This window comes from Carassius gibelio, chromosome B8 (genome assembly GCF_023724105.1).
Source record: "Carassius gibelio isolate Cgi1373 ecotype wild population from Czech Republic chromosome B8, carGib1.2-hapl.c, whole genome shotgun sequence".
Lineage (NCBI taxonomy): Eukaryota > Metazoa > Chordata > Actinopteri > Cypriniformes > Cyprinidae > Carassius > Carassius gibelio.
The window spans coordinates 15319015-15344656 of NC_068403.1; the positions used below are offsets into that span (position 1 = coordinate 15319015).

Here is a 25642-nt window from a genome sequence, read left to right on the forward strand (position 1 = left end):
ATGGTAATCTACAAATACACAAAAGAACACATCAATATGAAATACATTTATTTAAATCTATGTCCAAAAAAAAACAAATCAAAACACACATTACTTTAAAAACAAATCAAAAGCCAGCCAGTGTTTGAAATGCTCAACAAAACCATGGAGCAGAACAATGAAAAAAAAAAAAAAAATCGACACATCAAGACCGATTTAACATGGCAAATGAAGTGTCAAGGACTGACTATTGATTATTGGTTTAGCGCTTATCGGAGGAGAAGTCATCTCTGCATTTTAGATCTGATTTCATCCTTCTCCTGCTCAGGCACAAAACGGTTGATATTTATCCCAGGCTGAGCTACAGCCTACTGCAAAATACAACCGAGGGAAAAAAGGAAGAAAATACTAAAATGTAATTATCTTTAAAAGCTGGAAAAATTGATCTAATTTTGATTGTGAAAAAACAAATGCATTGACTTCAGTACAATATATCTTAATCTTCAAGATAGACAGATCCACATTTCTTATTTTAACCTTACCACCAAAAGAAAACAGGACAGGTTTCATTTTCACAGTTTGTTTAGATAAAAGGAAATAAGAACCTAAGCATGTTATGGGGACCATGAAAAGAGTGAGTGTTCCAAGTCACTCAGAAAATATTTTGATGAATAAAGGACACAGCTTTTTCTCTGTACAAATGATAGTCCAAACATTATGGGGGAAAAAATGAAACATCTCTGATCGTTTTACAAACATGAGCATGTTTTTGAAATGTCCCCATTCTCTCTGTAGGACACACGGAGAAAGCCCTGAACCCTCTCCCAGACTGTCTAACCCCCACTTTACTATGTCACATACGGAGCTTCATCTCCAGACTCAGATCCTTAGTGAGGAAAAAATGGGGGCAGAAAAATGTCAAGACTGCTCTGGAAGAAAAGACAGAGGCTGCATCTCTCTTTTTCTGTCAAGTCTGTGTATTAGTTGAGGAGTCTGGTGTTCAGTCTTATTAATTGTTTGGCCAATCACTGTAGAGAGGAACAGGAATGTTGGCCAGCTGGGCAACAGTTCTTCATTTCGGCAATCTGAAAAGAATGGGGGGGGGGTGTCATGAACTCCATCTCAAGTTAGTCTTGTCTAAAAGCAAAATGCTAAAGCTCCAAGTGGTGCTGTTTTAATGATGCAACAAGATGTAAATAATTGCATCGCCATTACGATGACTGGGAATGCTTATTAACAGCTTTCTCCAGGTATTACCTCAGATATTAAAGATCCACTCATATCAAATAGGTCATGATATGAGAAATTTATTTTTAAAGATACAGGTGTTATTAAAACAATTAGAAAAAACTTTTAACCATTTAATCATACATGCATCATTTAATAAATTGTATTTTGTGGATCCCTAGTAGATATCGTTGATGCAAAAAAAAAAAAAAAAAACAGGGGTATCATTGGTCATGGATGAAAGGAGTTCTTAAAGGGGTCATGTGATGCAATTTAAAATTTTCCTTTATCTTTCTAGTGTTACTAGCTCTTTTTGCAAGAAGATCTGTAAAGTTGCAAAGACTAAAGTCTCAAATACAAAGAGATATTCTTTATAAAAGTTAAGGGTCAAGACCCCCTTACAGTACTAGCGAGTAATAGTCATTATAATCAATAATTATGTCCCCACTGGGTGCAGCAAACACTTCATTTGTAAACACACTGCATTACACCAAATACACTAAATAATGTTCTGTTTAGCAGCATCATATGACTCCTTTAATAGGGCATGTACTGATTCCTAATGTATTTCTGAGTACTTCTGATCGACTACCTGGCTCAGAGCTGCTGCAGTGATGCAGTTGTGTTACAGCAGGATGCAGTTTGACTTCTTTTTCGCTCTCTTCTTCTCCACCGGTGTCTTTCTGTTTATCTGTCTTACCAGATCATAAAAGATCTGACACACACAAACAATGACACAAAGGACTTCCATTAGAGGACTGTCTTTATGTGACCTGGTGCATGTGTTTTTATTAAAACTGTGACTCACCTCATTGACGTTGATCTTTGATTTGGCAGAAGATTCTAGAAAGGCACAATTACTCCACTGACGAGCGAGATTCTGGCCCTGCTCCTTCCCAACCACCCTCTCATCCTCTAAATCACACTTATTCCCAACCAAGATCATTGGCACCTATACAAACAGAGAGAAACATCTGATGAGCGTGTTAACTATGTTTGCATCTGCCTTAAATTAGAAACCACACTCACTGAGAGTTCAAAGAAACATGGTTTTGATTTAGGCTAGACTGATTTTTAAAAGATCAGCGACTTATTTAGACACACAAAATATATCCTGTGCTCATGTAACATGGATTCATATACACATTACTGATCAAATGTTTGTGGTCAACACAATAAAAAAATGAGTTAATGATTTTATTCAGCAAGGATGCATTAAATTGTCAATAATTATCCATGTGTGTGTGTGTGTGTATGTTTAATGCTTAGAGCAGCGGTTCTCAACAATTCCAGTCCTCGCGCCCCACTGCTCTGCACATTTTGAACGTTTCTCTTAGCGCTTCAGACTTTTGTTCTATTCGAACATAAGTGCCCTGCGTAGTGGACATCACAGGATATTCAGCCATGATTCCAGTTCGAAGCGAACGTAGCTATATGTTCCAATCAAAGTGCATTGAAGTGTGCAAGACATTAATTTAAATTGTATTGATTTACAGAGGTATATGATGTCACAGTTGTCCATGTTTACAGACGCTGCACAGCACAAATCAGTGAATGAATGTTTCGATGTGAGGTAAACTTAAACAGATTTCCCCTGCTCAGGGAGTAGGGAGCAATGAACAATTGGAACACTGTTCATGCACGGAATTCATCTCTAACGAGCTGGTTATCTGAATCAGGTGTGTTAACAAAGAGAAATGTGCAAAATATGCAGAGCAGTGGGGCGCGAGGACTGGAATTGAGAACCGCTGGCTTAGAGAACTAAGGCCCCATCCACACTGAGTGAATGCGTTTTGCTGTATACGCATAAATTTTGTATTATATAGGTGTTTTGTCAACACTGTCAGGTAATAGAAACAAAAACATAAACAAACACTGAACGATTGTCTTTTTATTAACTGACATTAACACAGATTAATAAATGTATTGTTCCATGTTCGTTTGTATTCCGCACACAAGGTTTATGTGACAAGTCTTCTTCTGCGTTTTAAGTGCATCTCTGTGGCAGAACTACAGCGCCATGTACTAGTCTGGCGTGTATACTACATCATTTGAGTGATGCAGTTTTGTGGTTTCATGTAGATGCAGACATTTCTTGAGACCAGAAAAAAAAAAAAAAAAAGGATTTGATAGGGAAAGCTCTGGCTTCGTATGGACGTAGCCTGAAACTGAAATGCCTGAGGAACTGTATATAAGAGCAGTAAAAAAAGAAAGTGGATAATCTGGTCATCAGTGTGGTGTGCCAAAGTGTGAATACAGCTTCTGCTGATTTGTCTCAAAGCTCCTGCTTCAGTAAAATCAAATAAGTTTTGTGGTTTATTTGTTTTGCCTTTGCTGGTTTAAACTTGCTAGAGCTGCTGACAGATAATAAAAATAAAAAATAATGATTTGCCAAGGCAGACACCACTAATAATAATAATGTATCTCATGAATTATTATTCAAAGCGACTCACATCTTCTGTGTCCTTCACTCTCAGAATCTGCTCCCGTAGGTCCTGCAGATCATTAAAGGTGGACTGTGCTGTGATGGAGTAAACCAGAGCAAAACCCTGCCCGTTCTTCATGTACAGGTCCCGCATCGCTGTGAACTGCTCCTGTAGGAAAACAATCAATAATCTATTGAGTTCACACTGAAGACTAATGAACTAATTTGCCAGTTGAGTCCATGCATCATATTAAACTCACTGTGCCTGCAGTGTCTAGGATCTCTAGCATACACTGCTGCCCATCAACCTCAACTTGCTTTAAAAAAATAAAATAAACCAAAACAGAGAGAGGGTGTCAGTACTGCATTAACGCATTGCCCTATATTTTGTATTAATTCAGCTATAACAAAGTGGTTTACTTACCTTTCTATAGGAGTCTTCTATTGTGGGATCATATTTTTCAACAAATATTCCCTGTACAAACTGAACAGTCTGTAAAAGACCAGAATATCATTCAATACAAATAAAGACCTGAATAAATATTACAGTAGAGAAAAACTATAAATACTGTATACAATGCCCATTTTATAATACAGTAAAGTGTGGACTTTAAAAATGCTGAAGTTACCAGCGCAGACTTCCCCACGCCTCCAGAGCCCAGGACCACAAGCTTATATTCACGCATGGTAGGTCTCTCTGTTGAGGCCTGTAAGATTCAATCACAGCACGCACACACACACTTATCATTCATCAGTGCAAGGTTTGAAGCTTAAAACAGGTTTCTGGTTTTCTGAGGAAGTGGTTAGCAAACTAAGGATTCCAGAAAAAAAAAAAAAATAGCATATTTATACCACTTTTTTAAAGATTTTCATGACTTACTAGGTACGCAGCGGCCTGTCACCTACATTATTTTAAATCTATAATTTTTTAAGTGTTTCTCTGAAGCTACTTTAAAATCTAAATCCTTTTCGCTGATTACATTATGTCAGCATGATGGGGGTGATCCTCCCGCCTCTTCCAGAAAATGTCAAGACCCACCCTCATCATACTAAAGAAAAGACTTCTGCACCTTTCGTTTCATGTAGAGTTAGCATGCTTTAATTATAAAGTTTGCACGGTAAAAAACAACAACTCTGAGTTTTCTTTAAAGCACCGTCATTACAGCTGTGCTGTCCAAATTCCCAACAAATGTTTACAGGGCTATCTGAGGTCATTCAGAGTGCACTTTAAATTCCACTGTGATCAAGAATGCAAATGCATCCAAATGACCAAACAAACAACTTATCTACTGCATGCAGATCCAACTGATGCCATGCTAATGCACAAGTTCATTCAGCCTGAAGCAACTAAATCTAGAAAAAAGTGGCTCAAGTAAAACATTCTGAACACTAAGGAAAGTCAAAGTTAGCATGAAATGAAAATTTTGATTGTTAAACCCCTTTCCTCTTCTCCTGTGATGCATATCAGATAAAAAAACAGCTTCTTGAATGAGGAAAATGTGAGGCAGAACTTGATTTTGTATATCTGGAATAGCTTGAATCGTTGCCTTTTCCTAATTGCTGCAATCTCATATGAGTGGCAGGTCGCTGGAAGAGAAAGAAGAATGACTGCCATGTCATCCTATCCAAACCTCCTCAGATCCCATTTTGTAAAGTAAATAAGCAAATCAGTTAATGGTACAGCAATATTTTCGGTGGTTGTGATTAACTTATAAACCTAATTTTTATTTATATATATATATATATATATATATATATATATATATATATATAAGGAAATAAATACCCATGAGTAAATTAAGAGGAATTACATCATTTAATGTCAATCACTGTAAGCAATAAAAAGGCACAGCCAAAACTTTGTCATTCTCCCAACCAGTTTTTGTTATTAATCTATTCGTTTTTTCCTGATCACACCTTTGAATGTCTTCAGATTAAACTAAATATCACAAATACAGATTAAACTCATTGCAACAATTGTATAGATGACCACGGTCTCCCCTAAACGGTTCAATAACATTATGGTGTCACCAGGACTGTAATCATAACGTAACACAAGACTAACGTGTATTCAGTCTGGACGAAGCATTCCTCTATACTACCAGCTGAAATCAAATTTTTGTCACTTGTCGAGTAAGACTGTAAGTGTGGACATTGGGAGTTCATATATGAATCAAAACGCAGGTTAATACAAACACACAAGAGTTTAACCAGCACATAGTAATCCCATTTAACGCGCACAGATCAAATATTTCACCCTTAACAAGCGGACATGTGTTTGTTTTCGTCTGCTCGCAGGAGAGACCGTGGCCTGTAAACGCACCGGTGTTTCCTGTGAACTCCGAAAGAAAGCAGAGCTGCTGTGCGGGGTAATTCTGCTCAGTCAGCCGCCCTGCGGCTCGTTAGCTCGAGTTAGCATTAGCATGTTCGTTACGTCAAGTTTTATGGAGCGACATTAACCCAAACCCGGCGCTCGCTGTATAGTGCGCGAGCTGGTGAGTGTAACTGTGAACTACCGTGCCGGGTCGCGGTGGTTCGAGGATTCGTTAACAGTTTACTCACCGTATCCCGCCGCTCCGCCGCGCGCTCAGACTCCGGTCACTCTCGCGGATGCAAACGTCACTGCAGCGCGCGGAAGGCTGGCCTGAAACAGTACAGTCACGAACGGGTTAAAGAGACATAATAAATAAGTGCTTCCATTTATTTGTGATATATAAATCTAAATTATGTAAACTTCTACAATTTCTTTTTTTTTTCTTATTTATTAATAAATTTGAATACGTGATATAAAGTTACACATACATAAATTTTTACTTTGTAGCATACAAAGAAGAAAGCGTTCACACAAACACACACACACACATACACAAACATTTCACAATATTAGTAGTCTGACTATAACAAGTCATCAAAAATGTAACTTTTTTGCTAATCCTGTAATCGAGGTCAGGCAGCTGTGAAATTTTAAATTTATATTTTTTTCGTATCATATTTGCAAAGGATTTGAAACATTTTTTGTTTCTTTTTTTATTTTTGTGTTTTGTTTTGATTTGTTTTTATAGCAATATCCTGCAACACCGCATCGCCTGCATTTGAACTGACGACAATCAAGAAAAGCCCATTACAGGTTAACACAATTGGTATGGGGAACACAAAATCATGATAAACAAGTGCTGGTCATATAATTAGAATATCATCAAAAAGTTTATTTATTTCACTAAGTCAATTCATAAAGTGAATTCAATATTCATAAAGTGAAATCAAATTCATTACACACAGACTGATATATTTCAAATGTTTATTAAAAATTATTAGCTAATTAACTCAAATCACCTGCAAAGGCCTTTAAATTGTCTCATTGGGAAGACTGCTGACTTGACAGTTGTCCGAAAGACGACCATTGACACCTTGCACAAGGAGGGTAAGACACAAAAGGTCATTGCAAAAGGGGCTGGCTGTTCACAGAGCTCTGTGTCCAAGCACATTAATAGAGAGGTGAAGGGAAGGAAAAGATGTGGTAGAAAAAAGTGTACAAGCAATAGGGATAACCGCACCCTGGATTGTGAAACAAAACCCATTCAAAAATTTGGGGGAGATTCACAAAGAGTGGACTGCAACTGGAGTCAGTGTTTCAAAAACCACTATGCATAGACGTATGCAAGACATGGGTTTCAGCTGTCGCATTCCTTGTGTCAAGCCACTCTTGAACAACAGACAGTGTCAGAAGCATCTAAAGACGAAAAGGACTGGACTGCTGCTGAGTAGTCCAAAGTTATGTTCTCTTATGAAAGTGAATTTTGCATTTTCTTTGGAAATCAGGGTCCCAGAGTCTGGAGGAAGAGAGGCACACAATCCACGTTGCTTGAGGTCCAGTGTAAAGTTTCCACAATCAGTGATGGCTTGGGGTGCCATGTCATCTGCTGATGTTGGTCCACTGTGTTTTCTGAGGTCCAAGGTCAATGCAGCCGTATACCAGGAAGTTTTAGAGAACTTCATGCTTCCTGCTGCTGATAAAGTTTATGGAGATGCAGATTATATTTTCCAACAGGACTTGGCACCTGCACACAGTGCCAAAGCTACCAGTACCTGGTTTAAGGACTATCCCTGTTCTTAATTGGCCAGCAAACTTGACTGACCCTAACCCCATAGAAAATCTATGGGGTATTGTGAAGAGGAAGATGCGTTATGCCAGACCCAATAATGCAGAAGGGCTGAAGGACACTATCAGATTAACCTGGGCTCTCATAAAACATGAGCAGTGCCACAGACTGATCGACTCCATGCCACGCCACATTGCTGCAGTAATTCAGGCAAAAGGAGTCCCAACTAAGTATTGAGTGCAGTAGATGCTCATACTTTTCATGTTCATACTTTTCATTTGGCCAAGATTTCTAAAAATCCTTTCTTTGTATTTATCTTAAGTTATATTCTAATTTTCTGAGATACTGAATTTGGGATTTTCCTTTGTTGCCAGTTATAATCATCAAAAGTAAAAGAAGTAAACATTTGAAATATATCAGTCTGTGTGTAATGAACTATACTAGTTTCACTTTTTGAATGGAATTGGTGAAATAAATCAACCTTTTGATGATATTCTAATTATATGACCAGCAAGCATATTAGACTCAATAATAATTCACACAAAAGACACGATGCACATGCGTATCCCAATTCACATGCATGAAACCCAATTCATGTGCACAAAAAAATACATATTCACAAAAGAACTATTCACATGCACATAATAAGAATAGGCTACATTCAAGATTTTTATTTGTCACGTACATAGTTATATGGAGAGTTTATCACCAGCAGTGAAATGTATAAGACAGGTCCGCTCCATGAACGGTTCAATTATTAAAGAATACAAACACAAGAAAAATTATAAAAAAAAAATAAAATATGGAAAAAGCTAAGAATAAAATAAAATAAAATAATAAAATAAAAAACTTGTAAAATAAAATGGGCAGGACAGCATACTCTACACTTAATAAATATTAAGTTGAGCAGGAATGTTCAAGTGGAGAATGTGCAAACAGGTTGTACAGGGTATTTACATTGCAGCAATAGAGATAAAAAAGTAAATAAATAATTATATAATTATATAATTATAGAAATTGCTGTTCGCAAGTGTCAATGTCAGTATATTCAGTAAGTATCTTACTGATAATTAAGTCATGTATAGGTTAAGAGACTGAGTTTGAGTTTAGGATCCTGATGGCCTGGGGGAAGAAGCTTCCCTGGCAGTGATCAGAGGTTTGTGCAGTTGATCGTTTAATTTCAGTTAACTATAGGGTTGCCACCCATCCCTTAAAACGTTTTTTAGCCATTTAAAATGGTTTGTTTATGAGAAATGGATTCTCTCAATATACTGTAGGCCACCTTGAGGCCATGACATAATGTCGTTACCTCGACAAAATGATCTTGTGGCCACAACATGTTACCACCAGTTAATACGATGTTCCCACAAATTAAAATGTTGTGGCCACTACAAAACTAAGTCAACCAACCATGTCACCAAAGTGAACTGGGTTTTGCATTTGTGAAACGTATGAATACTTATTCTTATTTTGTGTACGTGAATTGGTTTTTGTTATTATTATTATTATTATTTTTGAGCATGTGGAATGGGTTTCATGCATGTGAACTTGGATACGCAAGTGTGCATCATGTCTTTTGCATTAATTATTAGTATAATCTGCTTTCATATGATAATATCTGTCAGAAACATTATCAACATTGCCAAAATACTAGATTTGTGGAACAAGCAGGTTACATAATGAAATTAAATAGCCTACCCAAACACTCAGAAATATATGCTGTGTCATTAGTACAATTTTTACAAATCATGCTAAAACATTCATAAGAGTACTAGACAAAGTTATCATCTATATAGCAATGATTATTAATGAAAACTATAACAGTAATATTGCATGATTACATTACATTAGGCTACATTTAGTCATTTAGCAGACACTTTGTTTCTAAATCCACTTTTATACAAATGAGGAAATAAACAACTGATAACATGATCCAACCCTAACATATAGATGTTAACAAATATTAACAAATGTTGATGCATTAATTTTACAGTGTTCATCCCTCTAAAACAGAAAAATTATCTTTCACAAACATCTAGATTTCTGTCTCTTAAATGTTAGTATTGAGAGTTGTATTTGTGGGGGTTATTATAGCACATTCCCTCCACCCCAGACCTCACTAATTTTCCAACCCTTGCTATGGCCATGAGTTTAGAGCTCATAATAATTCAACATAGGATATAACAATGGCCACAGGCTATGAGCAACCAAACACATCAAAGCTAAAGGGCATTTCCTTATTTTGTTTGCAACAGACATTGCAAAATGTTCCTTCCTTTGACCACATACAACCACAAATGCTCTGCAACAGTGTTAAAATAGAATGCAGCACAGAGACTGATCTGCCATACAGGAAATGATGAACTAAAGTTAATTGGGTCATCCGACTGATGGATGATAGCTAAAGTTACTCTGCAAACAATATCCTTTTTTTTTTTACTTATTACAGAAATCGTGTTATCATAGAGATAAAAAGAGAGATGCTGCCTCTGCTGCTGCTGCTCACGATGATGATGAGATTATGATAAGGTCTAAATATGGAGTAATTGTTATAGTAAATAATTTGTTCCACATTCCAGAATGACTCTTCTCCTGAGTCACGTGCAGTAATATACTGTAGTTGAATAGTTTAGACAAGAACGGTCTTCTTTTGGTGGGTCGTCCAAACTATACACTACCATTGTACAGACATCGTCCACAGCCTGACAGAGAGCAAAACAGAATGACTGTTCAACTACTCAAGCATTCATTGATGATCATTTTTATACTTGAACATTTTTTAGATAAGTTTGGTGCAAAATGTTCCTGCTGGCACACAGAGAGGTTTCCATACCTGGTGGATCTTGAGTGGACCTTAAGCTGTATCTTCAGTGGTATAAGGTTTTTAAAGCATAAACATGTGAATAATATAAACAATGTTAGATTTAATTTATCATTTAAGGTCAGAATGAATTAGAAGAAATTAAGACCTGAGTAATATGAGACTTGATTGAATATGACATGGTAAAACAGTACATTGATGTTCATGATCTTATATCTGGACTTTGCATCTGATCTTCTGCTGTAGATACACAGTAAAGCCACCGTGATCCCGAAAACCAGGAATAACACAACAAAAGGCACAAACAACCATCACACTGACTGGAATAAAAATAAGTACAAATACAATAAATAAATGCTACAATAAATGCAAATAAATGAATTATCAATTACAGTTATTGTAAGTATTCTAATAGAGCAACATAAACAACCAATTGGGTAAAAAAAAAAAGTGTCACCAGAGGAGCTGATGACTGGAGGAGTGGAACCTTGGACTGTTGATGGTACAGTAGTTCATATGAGTGAGAATTATCTGGGAAAGACGGAATCACAGTGTTACTTGTAAAATTATTATTAAATTATTACAGAGTAAAATTTATTATTATTCAAGAAAAAAAACTACTTTTTTTTCAGCTGGTCAAAATTATTCCAATAATAAGGATATAGAATTACATACTGCACTGTAAATAATTTAGGGAGAAATGTCTTGATGGGCATCTATTTTGTTAAATGGATGAACTTGTACCAGCCAAGGTGAGAGTTATTGTCCATGTAGATGTTATATGTGTGTTTTCAGGAACTGGTGAGGATAAAACATTTTTGTGAAATATTTAAATGGGAAGATGACTTGAAGATGAAACTGTTTTAATACCTAACTTGATGGACAGATAGATGAACTTTCTTCAGTGTGTCAGTGAACCATTGATCAAGTCCATAGTAATAAACACCAGAGTCTGTGAGTCTGAGATGTTTGATGGTTAAAGTAAAAGACCGTCCACTTACATTATCAATCAAAGAGTATCTTCCATCTGAGACGACCTGGTCAGACTTTGCAGTTTTAATCAAAACATGCTCGTATTTACAGGGATGACGGCAAAAGTACTTGGGTGTATATATGGAAATCTAGATATGGACAGCTGATGTTCACCGTTTCACCCACTGTTCTCACATAAACATTTTCAGACTTCATCACACTTGACAAAACTAGAGAAAACACAGTCAAACCAGTTGAATTAAACAGAGACATACATACTGTAAGAATTGTAAATTATATATTTTGACATTTAAAAAATAGAAACAATAGAGCAATGAAAGAAATCTTCAAACGCATAATTTACAGAATTTCAAGTTTAGAAACTTGAGAAATGTCATCATATTATGATGTCAAATAAATCTAAAATAATCAACAGAGAATATTATGGAAATTAATTGAAAATGTAAAGAAATGGAAAAAAAAATACCTATGAAATGACACAGAATCTTCACAAGAGTATTCATTCTCTGTGATATCACCTCCACCTTCGTATAGGATTTATAAAGAAACTATGACAATAAAACAAAAAATAAACTGTGCACTGTGAAAGTTTTCTGCTTACTGTTTCTCACATTGCAGTTGGCAGATGAACTTACTTCCGAGAGAGAGAGAGACTTGTACTTACAATGGACAAACCAATGACAGTTAAACAGTGGTACAAATGAAAGAATTTGAACTTTAAATCTCTCTTTTTTTAAGAAGCTCATTTTATGTTGTTAAAATCAAGAAACAGTGACAGTAAAAAACAGATGTAGTCAAACTTAATATTGCACAGTACTACACGTTTGAAATCAACCCATATCAGTCTTAAAGGAGCTGTGTATTCTGAGATTAATTTTAACTTCTTCCAGGGATGCAGTTATTAAAACCCTGTGAAGAGGAAAGGCCTCAGTATTGCCACACACCTAAGCTATTTCAGAGTGTTAAAAGAAAACAACACAGTCAGAGTCCCACTAACACCCAACACTTCTCTAATTTAAATGGTAAGCCTTTGTTTAGAACAGCATTTTTATTGCAAAATGAGCAGTCATCAAGCCATTCTTAAAAAAAAAAAGAAACAGGCTTTAATTTAAGAGATTGTATGAGTACATTAGACAAAAGAAAGTCTAATAATATTACACACCATCTCTACTCAAACTCAAATCACAAATTCATTCACTTTTCATTAATTTATTCACAGAGCATATTTAACCACACGTATACATTATGTTATGTGTATATTACCCCACCCATATTGCATATTTTGTGGACAGGGTTGCCTACACACTGATATATACTGTATGCTATGAGACTGTCCAGATGTGCAAAAAATTTAGGACAATGTGCTTGATGTTTTATATAAGGTTATTAAGATTAATTTTCACAAATATCCTGTTTTTTTACTGTTGAATGATAATTCTAAATTTTCTGTAAGTGGGAAAGAACAGAAATTTTGTCTAGCAGTTTTGACTGCAGCAAAGAAATGACTTGTTCAATGCTGGAAACCCCCTCATGATCTTTCTGCTAAGCACAGGTTTCATTACTTATTGGAAATACTATATCTGCAACTGTCTCCTGCACAGACGTATGACACAAAACCTGCTACCTTATCAATTTGGAAGAACTGGATTTTGAAGATTTTGATCATTTGAACTAGCGAAGTCATTCTGTTGTTAATATTATTACCCATTCTGTTTGTATATATTTTATATATATATATATATTAGATTTTATGACAGCAGGACGTTTTTTTTTTTGTTTGTTTGTTTTTAGCAAACTGACCATATACACCATTTCATGTCAACAGGGTTTTAAGAGTTACATTTTCGGGGGAAAGAATGCCGCTGATCTAGTCTTTTATCCTCAGTATTTCATGATAAATGAATACAAAGTGTCCTCATCATTCTGAGGTGCAGGATCACAATGCTCCACAGTAGAATCACCATATCTAGCCAGACCAACCATACTGTACTCAGTTACAATTTCATCATAGAGGTGGCTGCCATTATCTACAGTCTGAGAGACCTGATGAAAGAGAAAGAGACATAAGGGTTGACATACCAAAACATAAGTTCAGTGTACATACAACATTTTTACAATAATCATATTAAACTAAACTAGCTTTACTACAACAAAGCAAATGTATTCATGTCTATAATGTTGTTCAGACAGTTTGTACTGTAATTAGATGCTGGTACTTTTTAGGGTAAAATTGTGTAAAAAGAGTAGATGTTTTTATACCAGGTTGAGATTTGGTGAATTTTGAACTGGATTTTCAGGGACGGGTGGTCTCAGACCTGAAAAAATGGCCATAAATATACTGTAGAACTCAGTCACAGTAAATTAAGTGTCAATAGTGATCCGAAGGAAATAAGACATGATCTCAAAACTTAATATCCATCAGTCACACAAGCCCTCTATTTCATTTTTTAAAACAGATGCAATAGGGCTTTTTATATTTATTATTATTATTCGTGAGTCTTTCATGAAACTGTCAATTCATTATTGGGTGTTATGTGTGTGTGGTCTTACATCTGGACTTTAAATCTGATCTTTTCCTGCAGAGAGACACTAACGCCACAAGAACCCCGAACACCAGCAGCACCAGAAGACCTGCGCAAGCTACAGTAATACTGGCTGAAATAAAAAGTGAAAGGAATAGTCATTAAATATTTTACATTTTATAATAAATTCTAATAAGATATATGCAATTTACATTTATGCATTTGGCAGACGCTTTTATCAAATGCGACTTACAGTGCATTCATGCTATGCTATTTTTTATTATCAGTATGTGTTATATGTGTATGTTTATGTTATACAATGTTGCAAACAAATAAGAATTTCATCTTAAAATACATGCAAAAAAAAAAAAAAACTGTTACCAGAGTTCCCCAGTAGTGTAGATCCCTTTGATTGGACAGCTGGCGATGCTGAAGAGAATTGCTCATATGAACTAGAATTATCTGAGAGAGAAGGAGAGAATAACATATGATTATACATATAATATATAATATAAGTAGGCCTAAGCAGACTGATTATAATTTCCTAAATTATAAGTAATCAAAGCATTGTTGTAAAACTGATCATTAGTTTGCTGACTGGATGTACCTGCCGAGGTGAGCGTTGTTGTCCATGTGGATGTTATATGTGTGTTTTCAGGAGTGTGTGTAGATCTGCTCACAGGAACTGCTGAGAATAAAACAGAAAAGGAGGAGTTTTACTATAATAAACTAAAATATTCAGTTGGGAAGAAAAATGTACACATTATATTCACAAACTGTTTGCATGAATACCTACCTTGATAAACAGATAGATTAACTTTATTCAGTGTGTCAGTGAACCATTGATCAAGTCCACAATAATAAACACCAGAGTCTGTCATACTGAGATTTTTGATGGTTACAGTAAAGGTCTGTACACCTACATTATCAAACAAAGAGTATCTTCCATCTGAGACGACCAGATCAGGCTTTGCAGCTTTAATCAAAACATGCTTGGATGATTTACAGGGATGACGGCAAAAGTACTTGGGTGTATTTTTATGGTCATCTGGATATGTACATCTGATGTCTACCCCTTCACCCACTGTTCTCACATAAACATTTCCAGACGTCATCAACACACTGGGCAAAACTAGAGAAAACACAATTAAAAATGTCATTATTTTATACAGATAGACAGTATACAGACAGGTGTCAGACAACTACAACTGAAACACTTTAAAACCTCTAATTACCAAAGTGACCGTCTTAAATTCTTTCTGAGTTGCTCACATCAGTCAGGCAAGATAAGTTTACACACACACACAAAACATTATGGATTTATTACAGAAGTTTGTTTTTAAAACACTTTAGTGATATTATCATTAGGATGGTTCACTTCAGAGGTGACCAAGTTCATGTATTCCCTGTTTTAACATAACACGACTGCAGTACACGATTATTGATTATATATCAAGCAGGGAAAAAGTACTTACCTATAAAAACAGAGAGAATCTTAAGATGGACTTTCATTCTCCCTAATTTATCACATCCTCTTCAAGCAAGATATCCAAGATATCCCAGCGATAAAATTGGTTTACTGACTCTAACTTGTTTGTTCCAACAGTTACCAGAATAACAGTGCTTTTTTAAGAAAGAAAGAGAGACAGAAAGAAAGAGAGAGGCTAACATACAAAAAAGGAACCAATGACTGTCTAGCAGTGGGCCTGACATGGTCTTTGGCTCAGGAAGGAAATGAAGTCGATCAGCAGTGGTTGCAACTTTTCATCATTGATGTATTTGCAAGTATTTGATTTCGCAAGTTTAGTGTTGTTAAAACACCATGAGAGAAAAAGAGGGAGACAGACTTTTAGCTTTTCACAGTAGCCTACTTCTGTATTTTTCTTCCAATAAAAACAGGGGCTGTGCATTTCTGTGAACATTTGTCTGCTCTAAAATACATTTACCAAGTCATTTAGTTTCTCTTCCGTAAATTATGCTCCTTTATGTGCTGATTTTATTTTGTCGTAGCTATTTTTGCTTTACCGCAATATCTACATATAGACCAATTTTATCCTACAGAGAACTGACAATGAATTACTTTGAAAATGATCTCTACATATTCCATCTACTCTCTGCTTTGCATTTGGGCACCATTGTCCCCTCTGCCACCTGTAGGTAGGACACACAAATTGCTCCTTAAAATTAAAAATGAAATGATACTGTGGGACAGAGACAGCAGTTAGATATGTCTTCTTTATCCACAAAATAAACCTCATAAAAGGGAAAACAACAAAACTGTTCCTTGTTCCATTTTTTTTTTTTTTAAATGAAACTTAATCCATACCAGAACCATTTGTGGTGGTTAATTCAGCAATTTGTTATCAAGCTTCATGAAATCAAACCTAACACAATACAGTCAAAACATCTAATCAACATCAGGTAAGATTACATACACAGAGGCCTCGGGTGAGTCATATTTGCTAACTTCTCAAGCGACATCTAAATTATTTATCACAGTTAAAAGCAGGTGTGCTTGCTCTCATCTTAATTTTAAAGCTAAGAGCGATAAATATGAAATGCTGTTTATGGATCTGGTCATTTGCAGATGTGAGAGGGAGTGGGTTGTCTACAGTCTTTACTGTATACTACAAAATATGCTGCAGAATGCATGATGAACCTTTAGCTCAATATCTTATTAAACCCAATACTAGAAGGTATATGGTCTGCAAAGCTGTCATTTGTACAAATGGAGGATTGTTTGATGAACAATTTGATGAATAGCATTTATAATGAAACCCTGATTAATACATTTTTTAAACAGTATATAATTTAATGCAGAAGCTCAAAATCTCAGAATTCTAGATGAAAAATCCAAACAGATCATGTAAATGAACACAATATGGGATGCATAATCAGAATATTATGTTGAATGCCCTACTATTTAACAAAAACATAACATTATTATTATTATTTATTTTTTTTTGAGATTCTTTATATGAACTGAACAGGTTATGAACTGCCTTTGTTTTTTATCTTGTGCTGTTCTCTGAGGTCCACTTATTATGTTATTAAGACTTTTACATAATTTATCATTATTAAGAAGCAATATAGGCTATTTCCTTTCCTGTCTTGACCACCCTTATCAGAACTCACTGTATGAATAGGCATGGCATATTGTAGATTTAAGTACAGGCCCTCTGCTATGATCGGCTAACATTGTATGCTTGACACATTCCTAATAGATGTACACTGTTGTGATTTAGATCAAAAATTCATAAATAACAATAAATATCAAGTTATCTGTAAGAACAGACTAAGCAATAGTGATCACATAAATCAGAGAAAATAACTTTGTCCCAGTCTTCCTGAGCAAGCTCTGGACTGCTGGAGACACGATTCTGTAGCTGCCTCCTCAGGAGGAGACGTCCTGGTGCTTGCTGGACACTGGGACGTCCTGAAGACTTCTTCACTGCAGTCGAATCTCTCTCCTTGAAGTTCTTGATGATCCAGTAAATGGTCCTTTCATGTGAAATATACTTTTAACAATTCCCTTGCATGTGAGGCCATTTTGATGCATTTGAAGCGATGATGGCTGCACATGTTTATTAGTACTCATTCACACATTCACAAGTGCTGCTGATATTAGTCAATTAATGTTAGCTTGTCATTAGAAAATTGAATTCGTTTTTTTGTGAAAAGTAATTTTTTTTGGCCAATTAAGCTTTTAGCAATTATTTAAAATGCATCTGATCACTCTACACAATAATCTAGAAACAACGTGAATGAAGACCACAACAGCTTAAGCTGCAAACTTTGCAAAACACAAAATTTATGTCACTGCCAAAACTTTTGGCCATGACTGACTGGGTGAATCAGTGGGCGGAGCTGAACAGGCAGTGATGTCGATCTTCTGCGGAAGCGAGATTTATCCAAAACATTTCAAAAGAATGTGAGAATATTATAAAGTATGTTAAAGAGTGTTAAAAATTGAGAACAATTAGTCAAAAAATGTATCTGATAAATTTGACAAATATTTCTCTGAGGAAACTTAAACCCCAACAGATGCTCCTCACAGCTTGAATGTTGACTGTTTAGCAATCAGTCCTCGAAAAATCACACTGTGTCCCACTCCCACCTCAAATGTTCAGATTTCAAATAATCCAAACTGGCTGTATTTCGGAGCGTCTAAGCCAGTTATGGAAGAATCTCATCTTGAGGATTCAGTGAGTCCGATGGGGCTCTGGAGGACTGCTGGGGAATTTGAAGGTAGAAGCACATACACTGGACAGATGCTATCTCAACCGCTTAGGGATCTCAACCTGAGAGGAAGATTGACATGAAGATTAAGCATTTATAATATTAAAATATTATATGATACAAGATAACGTAATTTTGTTAGAATGTAAAAATAAGAGTGAAAATCCATTTTTCAAGCCATCTATTTACTGTACCCATATAGTCTTCTTTGATCATTTATATTTTTAATTTCAATATTAAAAATATTTTGTAATAAATGTCATATATGCACCATGTCACTTCATATCTGTACACATAGAAAAGCATCTCAGGAGGTGTGTGGCATCAGGTTTGTTACCACAATGAACAAGAAAAATTTACCATGAATTATTTAAAATGGCAAAACTCTGGAGAACAACCATTTGTAAAAACAAAAACAACAGCACAAAAAACCACCTTTTTGGTCATGTTCTGTATCCCTGTGCACACCGGTGCCTCAAACCACAATCATACATGCAGAAAAGTAGATCCAAATAAAAAATTTAAACAGTGAGTCTCATCAACAGTAATTGTGGGGATTATTAATGCTTGTACTGTATGTGCATGGGAACATCTGACATAAAATTTCTTCCTAAGTCACAACATGTCACACACTTTATTTTAAGGTCCAATTCTCACTATTAACAAACCATTATTTATATACATACTTACAAACTACAACAATCGCCTCAAAAAACTAATTTGCTGGTCATGCAGAATATGTACTTTAATAAACAGCCAATATGTTAATAATAGGCATACTAATATATAGTTAATGGTTGCACTTTATTTTACAGTACGTGTACTAACATGTACTTATAGTATACTTACAGTGTATTTATCTCAGAAAGTGCTGGTAACACAAGGTAAATACAAGGGGTAGGGTTAGGGGTAGGTTCAGGGTTAGTACCTAGTTATTACATAGTTATTGTAATTACTATAATAAGTACATAGTATGTACATGAGGAACAGGAATGTAAAATAAAGTGCTACCTAGTTAATAGTAAGAATTGGTCCCTATACTAACTTTGAACAGTGCTTTAAACCTTGATCTAATGCAACTGAAGTTGAACTGTAAATATGCGACTGTGTGCATGAGGTTATTAATTTGTATTAATAATCTCCATATCACTTTCAGTCTCTGTCAACATTAGACGTTCTCTACAGAAGACTCTCGAGCAATACCAAGTGCAAGTGTGTCATCTTCAAACCACTTTAAACACAACAAATAACTCACACTTAAATTACAGACTAAGCCAACTGTACATACTTGTATCTCTGTTATTTTTAAAAGTATTAATTTAAGGCTATATGATTTTTGTATACATGTAATTCCAGTTGTTCCTGTTTTTTTGTAAGTTTAAGATAAATTGTAGTACAAAACTTAATGATGAGTCATGATTTGTCAGTATAAATTATTTCACTCACAAGTACGCACACAGTAAACCGAGACTGCATCCAAATTCGCAATATTCCCTAGAAAAACGGTATGTTAAAGGAGTAATATTTGTAGAATTCAGAATGTAAAAAGTACCTATGTGATCTACTACTTACTGCGCGATACTAAAGTGTTGATCCAGTTGACACTTTAATATCCCATGAGGCCATGGGAGAGGATTTTTAACGGTCTCAAACTGCTACACTGAAAACCCTAATAAGTTGACTCGACTCCACTGATCGAGTAAACTTGTTCCTTCAATTTAACTGAGTAAAGAGTGTCCTAAAACTTACTTCAAACCAGTTTGAAGTAAGTTTTAGGACACTCTTTACTCAGTTAAATTGAATAAAAAAACAAAACAAAAAAACAAACAGATCTTTTTTGTTTTTTTTTTATATACAAAATGAAGAGAGATGACGCGCTTTTTGCAATTGCCAATCTGCACTAGTTCTCTTGTTGCAAGGCAGAACTGCTTGAACGGCCAAACACATTAAATAAAGACCAAGCTGTTTTAAGCTGTTTTAATAAATTACGATTTTGAGTTAACTACACTTGAAATCTTAAGTTTAAGTTGTTAGACATATTTTCCTACATATTTTGTAGGAAAACAAATTAGATGAACTTGCATTCTGATTTATATGCCCAAAACTTTTAATTACTTTTAAAAGTTTTAAGTAATGTTTAGTCAATATTACTTAATTAAGTAAATACAGCATTTTGGGTTCACAGAGTGTAGAGGGCCAAACATTATAAAAGTTTAACTTGCATTAAAATATCTTAGGAATATAATGCTGTAGAAAGAAGCCTTCACATCTTCTTATTGAGATGGTGGTGTTTAAATGTTTGGTCATGTACTGGCATGTGTAGAAATGAAATGTGATGTCCGTGTCACCTTTTTGAGAGCATTCATACTGCAGTTTCTGATAGAGTCCAGTAGCTGATCTCTGGAGCTCCTGTCCGTCTGTCGGACAGCTGCACTGCCGTCTGGTTTCTTCTGAGAGATTGGGGTCAGCGACCTCCTCAGGGCCTGAACATCTAACGCTGGGCCAGGAGGGGGTGGAGGAGGAGCTTGTCGACTTCCTGTTGCCCCTTCTTTCTTCCCAGGTACCTCAGATGGGAGGGGTCTAGACGGTGACTTAGTGGGAGGAGCTTTTGGAGTTTCCTGAGCAGAAGTGAATTTTGAGAGGGCAGCAAATTTAGAGTCGTTCTTATGAGTGTTGATGGACGATATTGTCAGCTTATTCTTCTCAGGTGAGCTCTTAACGTCACATGGCCTGGACATAGTCTCCTGTCTGGTGAGTTTTTGCGCTTCTAGCCGCTGCTGCCTCTTCCTGTCCATGTTTCGGCTCAAGATGTTCGTCATGGTCATCCTGGGCCCGGCCAGCTCAAAGTGATACCCCAGCTTCAGCAGTGAAGAGTTGTCCCGTAAGACTCTGGCCATCTCCATTTCCGTCTTCCCTCCGCAGATGTGTCTCTGGTTATGAAACCTCAGCTCCATAAGCGTGCTGTTGTGCTGGAGAGAGTTGATGATGGCCAGGATGCCTTTGCCTGTCAAATGATTCGAGTCGAGGTTGACGCTGGTCAGGGTGGAGTTATCTCGTAGGGTTCCAGCGATGGCAAATGCAACATGATCATCCGCTCTTGTGTTTGCAAGGCAGAAAGTTTTGATGTGAGTGTTGCTGCGAAGACCCTCTGCAAACTGTATCAGGGTGTCTCTCTTAATGGCGTCTGAATTATTGACGTTGAGCTCTGTTAGTTCAGGGTCATCGCTGCGAACCTGCTCCACAAGGTCCTCAAACATGCTGGAGCCAGTGTCACTGTCAACATCTTCACTAAAAGACTCGTCCTCCTCAGTGGTAACAGAACGGTCATCCGTGCTATAAGAGTTCAATGAGGTTTTATGGCTGGAAATGGTAGATATTTTCACCTTGTTGTTTTCTTCTTTTTCACTCTCTTTCTGTGCTCTGGTTGTATCTCTCTGTGAGTGATGTTTCTCATCCTCTTCTACCCTCTCTCTTCTGCTTATTTCTTCTATTTTTCCAGATCTGCTTTTCTTTCCCTCTGTTCCTCCATCTTTAATGTTTACTCTTCCTTCTGCTCTGTTGTTCTTTGGATCTTCTATGGTTTTATTTCTGCTTTCATATTGTTTCTTGACATCTGCCCTATTGTCTTTTACTTTTCGATCTTCTGTTTCTTGTAGTTTGGAGACCAACCCTCGTATTTTGGAGTTTTCACTGATTTTTTTCCCCTCCTTTCTCCCTCTTTCTTTTGTATCATCTTTTTTCTCTTGCAGTTTAGATATGAGGTCAAGAGTTTTGCTGCTTCCTCTATCTTTTCTAGAAAGCTCCTTTCCACTTTCTGTCTTATTACCTATCCTCTCTTTTTCTCTCTTCTCCTCCTCCCCTCTCTTCTCTTTGCCTTTTTTGTCTTCATTAGATACATTTTTAGAGTCATCCTCCATTTCTCTTGCTCTATCCTGATCTTTTTCGCTCTCAGTATTTCTGCTCTCCGTGTCAAGAGGATCGTCACTCGGTGACCTGGAAAACTCTCTGCTCCTCATCCTGCGGAGTCGATCTCTCCTTTTGCCATCCCCTCCCTTCATTAAACACAAAAAAACATTATTAATTCACCACAGCACATTAAATCTGAGAAGCTGTTTGTCTTTAGATAGTTTAAATATCTGATTTCGGCTAATTGTTATCTGACTCTATACATTTTAATCACCACTTTCGCATTCCATATAAGTTTCCATTTGCTTTCATTTGTGTGTAATTAATGATAAATATCAACATCACCGTTAAATCCATGGGGACATCAAACAAACAAAACTTATCTAGAATAATTACAGAACCAGTGGCTTGACCCAGCTGGACTGAGTGAGTTATTTTTAGTGGTCATTAAAAGGGAACGTACCGTGCAGATTTGTAAGCTATTGTTTGAAACAGTGTTAAAACTCTCAGATGTGCCCTTGTAAGGCAGCAAAGGGAGGAACGTTCAGGACAGGAATTCTGTCCTTGACAGTTTCAAAGCCTCACTGAGACCAAGCTTTAAGTAAACACATTCACAAATCGCTGAAATGCATCACTCTTAACCACTGAAAAATGACCAGAACATACATTTTATTCTCACAGCTGTTTTACTGAACACATGTGGAAGTGACTATCCAGTTAGCATATTCACTCTGACAACACAATGACACAGGAGAATATCAATAAGATCATAAAGATGATATTTACAATTCTGTATTGATAAAAAATTAATGCATACAGAACTTAGAAGCTTGTGATATTCCTCTGAGATTGTGTATGTTCTGTTGCCTTCTGAACATGTTTCAAACAAACACTTCAGTGACTCAATAGTTTAAAAGTATAATGTGGGGCCTTGAGTAAGTCTCACATTGCTAGTGCTTCATTAGCACCTGTTTAATCACATAAACCACAACTATCACTCTCCAAAATCACAAGGAACACCATCCCAGAAGGACCAGACCATCTGTTCTGCTGTTACTCTACAAAATATAAATTTTTAAGGGCATGCTCTTAAAAATCATATTAGGGTGGATGTAGAAGTGAATACAGCAACTTTGATGTTAAAGGTTAGTTTTGCATGGTTTAAATGGAGTGCCAATTACAGATAACCATCACCCTGAACCAACAAAAGGAAGAGAGAATGTTTCTACCAGATAACAATAAACTTAACTATGATACTAAATGTTTTTAAAGACATAAGGCTGTAAAAAACAACTGCATGCTTAGGATTTTCCCCCAAGATAAGTTTATACTGTTTCCAAACATAAGTGCATGAAAAAAATGTATACTTGGAGAAATTTAAATGTGTTTTGAAATAACTTTCTCTTGTCAGAAATGTTTTGGAGATTTGTTGTTGAAAAAAAGCTTTGGTTCACACTTGGAAGTACAAAAAGATTTGTAAATATGCAGCACAGTCAAACTCTAAAGCAAAGGAAACTTCATATCCAACAGATGATGGCAACATTATATGCCATTAGGGTCCCTTAGTGGGCCATGTGTGTGCAGCAAAATGGGTGTTGATACATAGGATCATGACAGAATGCCAGGCATGTAAGCCATACTGATTAACAGGGATCTCAGTGCCTAATCAGCCAGCCACTGTTCACAGATCCACAAATATATGAGATCTTCAACAGTTGGAGACTGAACTACAGATGACCACAGGTCAGCTTTTCATCTCCCTGCATGCAATTGAACTGAAACACTGAAAACATCCTGTAGTGAAGTTTAAAACGAGTCAAATTATTAAGAATACTGTAGCGTTATTCTGTATAAGAAATGTATCATTACTGTAGTAGTAGTAGTAGTAGTAATAATAATAATTATTATTATTAATATTATTACCAATAAACATAAAGAAAATAATTGTGTGAACTGAAGTAAAAAAACAACTATTATATAATAATTACATTTAACTATAAATATAATTGTAATTAAATTTTATTTAAATAGTAATAATAATATTTTAGATAATAATAATTATTATTATTATTACTATTATATAAAATTATTATAATAATTAATTAGTATCACCTCTGCGCTCAGCTCTCTCCGGATAAGTTTCTTGGTCTCCCGCTCACAGTAGTCCAGCATAGCGTCTCTGTCATATCCTCTGGATGGCAGTTTGTCGGTCTGGTTCCGCTGAATGAGTCCCACCGGTACATTCGGGTCTGGCTCGATGTAAACGATCTCCCGCACGAGCTCCTCCACCTCCTCCGGAGAGAGCGTCTCGAGCAGCAGCTCCGTGTCCGACTCCTCGCTCCCCTGAATCTCTGAGACCTTTAGTCTGGACATTTTCTTTGGATATATTTAATGTTGACAGGCTGAGTGTAATGTTGGATATCTGCGGGAATACAGCCGACTCTAAATAGTATCTATGATCTTAAGGGGTGCCGATCTCGGGCTCCAGCACAAGCTCGAGCGCCAAGACTAATTCCGCGCGATCCTTCACGGCTGCGTGACCGCGTGCAGCCTGCGCACACGCACAAAATAATTACGAGAGAGCGTTTATCTGTCAGACAGATAGTGTCCCCGTACATCAGTGGTCCCCTAATATTATTTTCTCAAAAGTTTGTAAGAATTGTGTCGTATTTCTTTCACTTTCCCTAAACCAGGCATTGACCGAAATTTTGCTACTTTTTACATGGGAAAATGTGTGTTGATTGAGTGTTCATTGTGTGGCTTGGGTTTATTATATTAGGGCGGCTATGTGCTTAATGTTTTCTGTAGGAAAACGTGATTGAACCTGAACCTTTTATTGTCTGTGTAGTGGTTTGTAGAAAACATGGAACAAAATTAAAATGTGTAAAAAATATGTAAATTGTTTTATATATATGTATATATTCCCTCCAAAAATGGTCTTTGTGTGAGAATTACATGAACCGTTTTGAAAGTTATGCAAATTGAATCAGTTCTAGAGTGTTAGCAATGGAGAAAATGTGTTTTGTTTGGTTTGTTTTTGGAGGAATGGGCTTTTGCTGCCAGATGAAATGACATGCGTATGAATCACCGCTAGATGGCAGTGCTTTCACCAGTATTTTACTTGGTAAGGAAGCTATTTTACTGTATAGATATTATTATTCGACGTTTTCACAAACAGCGCGAAAACAACAAGTAGTCTAATTAAAATTATTTTTTAAGACACAAGACATTCTCAAAGAAGCGACGAATCAAAAGAATCAGTATGATGCTAACTTCATACTGGACTCAGTCAAGAGTCACGTGACGTCGATCTGAGCGAGAGTTTGGGGTTTTATTTTTATTTTATGTGACGGTGAAGTCTCTGGAAGTGTGAACCATAGCCTGTAAAAAATGATGTGAACACTGTATGTATTGACAGAATAGTCCGAAT

The 25642-nt window shown here is 36.2% G+C and overlaps 3 protein-coding genes across 4 annotated transcripts; all 3 read right to left on the minus strand.

The window, feature by feature from the left end:
* Positions 1 to 31: 31 nt before the first annotated feature.
* Positions 32 to 6331, minus strand: LOC127963784 (ras-related protein Rap-1A). The gene is made up of 8 exons (XM_052563865.1): positions 6194 to 6331; positions 4261 to 4338; positions 4056 to 4124; positions 3892 to 3948; positions 3660 to 3800; positions 2015 to 2158; positions 1799 to 1921; positions 32 to 1064 (listed from the first exon to the last, which is right to left on the minus strand). Exons 2-7 carry the CDS (start codon positions 4315 to 4317, stop codon positions 1832 to 1834), a joined length of 558 nt encoding a protein of 185 aa, XP_052419825.1. The 5' UTR covers positions 4318 to 4338; positions 6194 to 6331; the 3' UTR covers positions 32 to 1064; positions 1799 to 1831.
* A 5424-nt stretch (positions 6332 to 11755) lies between these two features.
* Positions 11756 to 15783, minus strand: LOC127963816 (CMRF35-like molecule 1). 2 transcript variants are annotated; one of them, XM_052563885.1, is made up of 7 exons: positions 15543 to 15783; positions 14864 to 15199; positions 14675 to 14752; positions 14449 to 14529; positions 14096 to 14200; positions 13805 to 13860; positions 11756 to 13588 (listed from the first exon to the last, which is right to left on the minus strand). In XM_052563885.1, exons 1-7 carry the CDS (start codon positions 15577 to 15579, stop codon positions 13427 to 13429), a joined length of 855 nt encoding a protein of 284 aa, XP_052419845.1. In that variant the 5' UTR covers positions 15580 to 15783; the 3' UTR covers positions 11756 to 13426. The 2 variants fall into 2 exon arrangements, with proteins under 2 accessions (XP_052419845.1, XP_052419844.1); XM_052563884.1 differs by having other exon boundaries at positions 11759 to 13588; positions 14675 to 14755.
* Positions 15784 to 16283: 500 nt separating this feature from the next.
* LOC127964096 (leiomodin-1-like) lies at positions 16284 to 24783 on the minus strand. Its single transcript, XM_052564263.1, has 3 exons — positions 24325 to 24783; positions 20655 to 22358; positions 16284 to 18368 (listed from the first exon to the last, which is right to left on the minus strand). Exons 1-3 carry the CDS (start codon positions 24583 to 24585, stop codon positions 18342 to 18344), a joined length of 1992 nt encoding a protein of 663 aa, XP_052420223.1. The 5' UTR covers positions 24586 to 24783; the 3' UTR covers positions 16284 to 18341.
* Between the last annotated feature and the right edge of the window lie 859 nt (positions 24784 to 25642).